At 41.5% G+C, this 7,756-nt stretch overlaps 1 protein-coding gene across 1 annotated transcript; it reads left to right on the top strand.

Annotated features, from left to right (window-relative positions):
* Positions 1 to 509: 509 nt before the first annotated feature.
* On the top strand, positions 510 to 4,337 carry LOC143177271 (uncharacterized). Its single transcript, XM_076375135.1, has one exon. It carries the CDS (start codon positions 510 to 512, stop codon positions 4,335 to 4,337), a length of 3,828 nt encoding a protein of 1,275 aa, XP_076231250.1.
* Positions 4,338 to 7,756: the final 3,419 nt, after the last annotated feature.

Below are 7,756 nucleotides of genomic sequence, written 5' to 3'. Positions count from 1 at the left end.
AACATTTACGAATTGCGTCACATCAATCGAAAGAACCGGAAACACCATCGAACTATCAACGAATGGACTACGCGCGCGAACCCGCAAGGTATACCTCACAGCGATCTCCGCGACCAATTCGAAGGTCACCACCATCTGCGAAATCTACGCCGTCATCGTCTCGATGGTCGCCTCCGACCACGCGAAAATTCAAACAGGCATATGTTACAAACGCCGCATCGAAATGTAAAATGTGCAACGCCGGGACACACGCTGCATATCAGTGCCAGAAATTTCTCGATATGACGGTCGAGAATCGAATACAGGCGGCGAAAGGGGCAAAACTTTGCATGAATTGCCTTCAAACAGACCACGCGACTGAAGATTGTCGATCCGGAGGATGTCGAGTTTGTAACGGTCGGCACAACACGAAGCTTCATCGAGATGCTGCACCGCGAGAAGATGCACGGAAAACATGACTAACTCCATCGAGTCCAGGACAGCAAACATCACGACTGCGAAGCACTTCTATGGTCTCAAACGGACAAACAAACGGATTATTGGCAACCGCGATCATTCAGGTGTTCGATAATGACCGACGACCGATTCAATGTCGGACATTAATTGATACCTGCTCCAACGCCAATTTTATAACCGAAAAACTTGCAAGGGAACTACGTTTGCCATCGACTCGGGCATTCGTGGGGATTCAAGGTCTCAACCATTCAAATACAATAGCTAATAAACTCGTCACCGCTACTATCAAATCTCGTGTAACGAATTATCAACGAACCTTAACATTCCTTGTAATTCCGCAAATCTCAGGATTCACACCGGACACTCAAATAGATAGATCAAAGCTTCAAATACCGCCGAACATAAAATTAGCCGATCCACATTTTCAACAGCCGAGCACAATCGACATGTTAATCGGCGCGGGACCAGCATTGTCGTGTCTTAGCGTCGGGCAACTTCATTTATCCAATCGAAACGATCATGATTTGATTCTACAAAAAACACAATTCGGTTGGATTATCGGAGGAAACATCCCAGATACCACTTCAAACATTACGCGGAAAACTTTTGTAACGAGCCTGGATTTTAATCTGCAGCGATTCTGGGAAGTGGAAGAAGGGCCCCACGTGCAACACTATTCATCCGAAGAGCGCGAGTGCGAAGAGCATTTCTTGAAGAATGTTCGACGTGAGAAGTCCGGGCGATATACAGTCGCGTTGCCTTTCAACGAAAAGCGGGACCAGTTAGGGGAATCTCGTTCGCGTGCCCTGAATCGGTTTTTTTCGCTTGAACGGAAATTGAATCGCAACCCGGAGTTAAAAACACAGTATACCGCGGTTATGGACGAATATCTCGCACTTGGGCACATGACACAGGTAGAAACTTTCGACGCGCCGGGCTTCTACTTGCCGCATCACGCTGTCGTAAAACCGTCAAGTACGACTACGAAACTCCGCGTAGTTTTCGATGGTTCAGCCAAAACAAGTAGCGGATTATCATTAAACGACGCGCTAATGATAGGCCCTACAATCCAGGACGATTTATTTTCGTTGCTCCTGCGCTTTAGAATGTACGCATTCGTACTCACCGGGGACATCGAGAAGATGTATCGCCAGTTCCTTGTACGACCGGAGGACCGCACATATCAGCGTATATTATGGAGAGACGACTGCGGAAATTTAAAAACATTTGAATTGAATGTAGTCACGTTCGGACTCTCGTCAGCCCCTTATCTAGCGATAAGATGTCTCCATCAGCTCGCGAACGATGAGCAAGAGGAGTTTCCAGAAGCAGCTGCGATCGTCAAGCGAGATTTATATGTCGATGATCTTCTTACTGGTGCCGAGACATTAAAAGAAGCTCGACATATTCAAGCTCAGATAAGCGAATTGCTTACAAGAGGAGGACTTAACATCCGACAATGGGCCTCTAACGAACCGAATCTTCTTGCCGGTATTAACAAAGATCAAATCCATCCGAAGATTTTTGGTGATACCGCTGTAATGAAGACATTGGGATTATCCTGGGATGCACGAAACGATACCATCCGATACACTGTCGAACTTCCAATTTCGAACAAGGTCAGCAAGCGGACAATTTTATCAACTATTGCCAAAATCTTTGATCCATTGGGAATACTCGGACCCGTCACGATCGTCGCCAAACTTTTAATGCAACGTCTTTGGCAATTAAAAGTCGATTGGGATGAGTCGCTTCCCGCCAACGTCCATACCGAATGGACCACGTATGCGGCCCAACTGCAAATGCTGAACAACGTGGAATTCAGCCGTCACGTATCTTTGAGGGAATGCCAACGGGTAGAACTTCACGGCTTCTGTGACTCAAGCGAACGGGCATATGGGGCCTGCATATACGTGCGAACAATAAACAAATCTGGTCTTATCAAAACGCGTCTTCTTTGTGCGAAATCTCGCGTCGCACCTTTAAAGAGCATCACTCTCGCTCGCTTGGAATTATGCGGTGCCGTTTTATTAGCATCATTATATACCACCGTCCGAAGAGCCATCATTCACAAGATCCACGAAGTAAATTTTTGGACCGATTCGACAATAGTACTAAACTGGATCAACAAACAACCCTGCATGTTAAAAACATTCGTAGCTAATCGCGTGGCCGACATACAGGGAAAGACCGACATCACGTTTTGGCGCCACATTAAATCAGAAGATAACCCCGCTGATTTAATTTCTCGAGGAGTGACACCCGTGCAGTTCCTCCGCAATTCTCTGTGGCTTCACGGGCCTGAGTGGCTTTCAACCGATCAGACGAAATGGCCAGAGTCAAAATATAGTATATCTAACGAATTACCTGAACTGAAAAAGTTAACGTGTCTTATAACATCAATCGTGCTGAGCGACGAGATATTCGTTAGGTATTCCTGTATCAAAAAACTCACCCGCATCGTAGCCTATTGTCTTCGGTTTCGTCCAAATCGACGCATCGCTGGACCATTAACCGTTGAAGAGATTCGAGATGCCAACCTCAGGATCGTCAAACTGGTACAACATAACACATTTCAACAAGATATTCAGGACCTCAAAACCGGCAAGCTCCATCCAAAGAGCAAACTTCGTTCTCTCCACCCTTTTCTAGATGAAAAGGGAATTTTACGAGTGGGAGGGCGATTACAAAACTCTAATTTGTCGTTTGCACAAAAACATCCCATTTTATTACCAAAGGGAAATCACGTGACAGACCTGATCATCCGCGAGTCTCACGTGAGGAATCATCACGCAGGTGTAACCGCAACGTTATACAACGTACGACAACAATATTGGCCCATCGACGGGAAGAACACCACACGAAAAATCATTCGTCAATGCGTAAGATGTTTCCGGGTTAATCCACCTGCCGTCGAATACATCATGGGTAACCTACCTGCTGCGCGTGTCACCGAGAGTCGGCCGTTTTACAACTGCGGAGTCGATTACTGCGGCCCGTTCTATATTAAAGAAAGGCGCTACCGAAACCGAGCTCGGGTCAAAATTTACGTCGCAATATTTACCTGCTTTGCTACTAAGGCAGTGCACCTTGAGGTAGTGAGCGACTTAACGACGGAGGCATTCATTGCGGCCTTAAAACGTTTTATCTCAAGAAGGGGACTTTGTCGGAACATCTACTCCGACAATGGAACAAATTTCACAGGCGCAGATAACGAATTAACGGAACTGTACAAAACATTATCGGACGACGAAAAGTTACGCAGATTTCTTATTGACAAGGAGATTTCATGGCACTTCACGCCAGCATTGTCACCACATTTTGGCGGGTTGTGGGAAGCGGCCGTGAAATCATTCAAATATCACGTTAAGCGAGTAGTAGGCGATGAACTTTTCACATTTGAGCAATTCAATACATTCGCCATTGAAACTGAAGCCATATTAAATTCTCGCCCTCTTACACCTCTTTCCACCGATCCTAATGACCCATCCGCTCTTACTCCTGGTCACTTCTTGATTGGCAGTTCTTTGACTTGCCCTGCTGAGACTGATTTCAGGACAACACCTACCAATAGACTTTCACATTGGCAACATATTCAAAAGGTCAAGCAAGACTTTTGGTCCAGATGGCATAAGGAATATGTCCATCAACTCAATATACGGCAGAAATGGACCAAGGGGTCCCACAACATCAAGGAAGGGACGGTTGTCGTACTCAAGGAAGATAACCTTCCTCCCCTTTGCTGGCACCTGGGACGCATCCAGCAAGTACACCCGGGAACGGACGGCATCACCCGGGCGGTTACAGTTCGAACCGCAAACGGAGTCTACAAACGGAATGTCAAGCAATTGGCACCATTACCTGACGCAGAATCGCTGTAGCAGTGCAACCATAAAAAGACTCATACGTAACATTAAGTCACATATCGTCGCGATTAATGTTGATCGATCATAGCGATCAACGGGGGGGAGCATGTTCCGTTCGACGAAGCAACACGCTGTTTTTTATTGTTGCCAGATGTGGAAATCTTAGTTCTTTTCACATCGTTTTCGAGGTTCCACATCTGGCATATTTTTACAATATAATTTCGAGACTTTCGTCGAACGGCATGTTCTTTTCCCTAGCAATAACCATCGAAGAGGCCATATTGTTCCGCGGTCGTTAACGGCTCAGGGCCAACCTCGGTAAGGTCATCGAGGATTGCAGTCGACTCGCGGGACAATATGGCCATAAAAACATCTGTGAAACACTCGTTCGGTCTTGTCTTTTTGATCCGGAGTACCGTTTCTTCCTCCCCAATTTTCGCGGCCTTCGACCTGAAGGAGAGGTTTCCTCCACCTTCGTCACGAGGAAGTGAAGGCGGTTCCCTTGCCCCCGTCAAGGTGGCCAAGAGGAGCTTCCTTCTTTGGGTCGAAGGCCAATCAATGCTGATTTGTCTAGTCACACCAAATCAGTGACGCCCTCAAATTCGCAAGTTTGGGGGATGAAAGTGGTGGAGGAACGGACTCCGAGAAAACAAAACCAGGAGACATGAGAGTCTTGGTCAGAACGTCAAAAGCATAACGCCGAAATCAGTAAAACAGTCTGGACGTCAGAAACGTGACAACAGTCAGAGACCATACGAATCCTCTAACGAATTAAACGACGCGACAATTAAAAAGACTATTTTAGTTAATTTAAATATAGTTACTTATTTTAGAATCAGCCACCTAATATTAAGTTGGCCGGTGGTACGCGACATTCGTGAATACGTTACACGTTCGCGAATGGAACAGAACAATATGCATAATTATTACTTACTTAAATAATATTAAATAATTAAATATTCACTGATTAGTATTATATACATATCATATAATAATAATATAGTAATAACAGATAACACTTCGTCGTAATTGATTTACAAAATCACTGGAAAGAAAGAGAAGAAAAATATCTAAATCATCCCTACAAAAGAAACAATAACTGCCCAAGAACGAAAACTATTCAAATTTCTATTATGATTCTCTAGCAATCTATCAAACTTTCAGATAGGAATTTTCAGATTACCTAAATTTCCCTGCTAATAGGTGAACAACCGTTATAATATTCACGGCGCAAAGTCGTTGATCATAATTGGAATTTCATGTAGCGATACTATTATCCACGTCAGCTTACAGGGTTTTCAGAAATCACTAGGCTACTGATACTAGACTAGTGACACTAGAATATTGATTCGCGAACCTGCTCGTCGATTCAGCGCAGCTCTTGGATAATCTGTAAAGCGTTTTAATGATTGCCGCGCGAGTATTGAAATTGATGGAAAGTAATTATAATTCGCGTTCCGTGTTGAATAATGTGATTCATCGAACACCGTTGAATCGTTCGATATATTATGCCTCTATGCGACATGATAAGTAATGCGCGCGAAATTTGGCAGGGTAAGAGCCCTCAACTACGGATTACTAGGAAATTGAATTTAATCTGTAACCAGTGAATAACTGACATCATTTGAATGAATGGAAAGCGTAATATTCAAGCTGTACAACGTTTGAGAAACACAGCGTGGAAGTTTGCCAGTGTTTTCGTTATGAAATTAAATCCTATGAGGCTTTTGCTTGAGAAGAGAAAATTGAATGAAATGGGGGATTAAAATTCTCTCAAGTCTGTTAATGTTTGAGAAAGTTCGTCGAAGTCCAAGTGGGATTCAAACTTGTGACGAATTATACTTGTTCAATTCTTTTTAAGAGAAAAAGTGACAATTTTTCTTATAAACTAAAGTGTATAATTTTTGTTTTGCTTAGATCATTTTTACAGATATAAAGTGATCATAATATTATTCTGCATGTATACATCTATGGCCAAACTGTACTTCACAAACTTTATGTACTTTTCTTCTATCTAATAGATACTAACGATGGCTCCCTGATTATAATTATCAATATTAAAGTTAATTTACAATAATGCTATCGAATATAATAATAATATCTACATGTGTATAAAATATATCTGAGTTTGAAACATGACTTGGGTTAATAACTCCAGTGGTCTATAAATAATTTAGTAATACTTCTGCATAATTTATACCTCACTTTGAGATACACAAAATACGTCAAAAGTCTAACATAAATTATTATTAAGTGCTAAAATTGGAAAGTATTTTTTGGAACATACTATACCTAGATAAAAATGCTATATAAATTCAAAAAAACTGAATGCCTTTTGTTGTTTGAATAATACAAAAATGCTACCACCTGTGCCTCTAAAGGGCTATTGAAATAGACATGAAACAGAGCAAAGGAAGTATACCACAAAGGGATGTTATACCTATCTATAATATTTCAAACTACACCAAAACTGTTTACTAATTTTCTAATAAACACCTAAAATTTATTCAGATTTTATTCATGAAATTAAAACATAGAATAATCTTTTTCCCTGAGATTTGCTAACTTATAATATACAGTAACCTAGTTTTTACTATACGTTTCTAGCAACATTAAATTATAGTGTCTAAGTAACCCATACTTATGCTAATAATCTTGAAAATGATTTAAATAATACAAGTGGAAAGTTCGAATTTATTTATACAGGGTGTTTCACAATAGGAGCTAGAAATTTGAAAAGATAATTTTACATTCGAAAATAAAACAAAATTCAAGAACGACGAAATTGTGCCTAAGACTTCGTTTTCGACCATTATTTATTAAAGATTTATCTAAAATTCCCTTAAAACGTGGAATTAATATCGTGAAAGTTTTATTGGGAATCATCGTATACAATGTCATTATTCAGGAAGGAATCCATCGAGGAAGCTCGCAGATGCTGGTTGGCCAGAACACTTGTCTTGACTGGATTTTGACAGGAAGGATCGAAAGGCGCACTTTCACACCTGACACCACTAAGTAACCCAGATCCTCACTCGTGAACATCTTATAGACGTAATCTAGACATTTTTGAAACGTCTAATGAACACCATTTAAAACATCCCAAATATACATACTGATTTGTAACTTCAGAAATTTCAAAGACGTCTTTTGGACATTTTTAAGACTTTACTGGATGTTTTCATGACGTTTTTAAAATGTCTCTATGTTATATAAGCACCCCCATATGGATAATATAGCACTCAAAGTGTTAAACATAGTTTTGACCAGTACCATATGACTAAGAATAGTTTCGTAATTACCAGCACAGATGATACGAACAGCAATCTCTCTGAGATTGTCTGGCGTGATAATGTTTCCGTCTAACAGAACACAGAGCAACTTTCGAAGCAGCATGTAGTTAAGTACCTCACATAAATTCATACGAATCGAGT

The sequence above is a fragment of the Calliopsis andreniformis genome, chromosome 3 (genome assembly GCF_051401765.1).
Source record: "Calliopsis andreniformis isolate RMS-2024a chromosome 3, iyCalAndr_principal, whole genome shotgun sequence".
NCBI lineage: Eukaryota > Metazoa > Arthropoda > Insecta > Hymenoptera > Andrenidae > Calliopsis > Calliopsis andreniformis.
The sequence above is the reverse complement of the archived record's forward strand: the minus strand, read 5'-3'. Positions and strand labels throughout refer to the sequence as shown.

Bases quoted from the DNA above. Each gene is read 5' to 3' on its own strand.
- LOC143177271 (XM_076375135.1), top strand. From the start codon at position 510: ATGGTCTCAAACGGACAAACAAACGGATTATTGGCAACCGCGATCATT.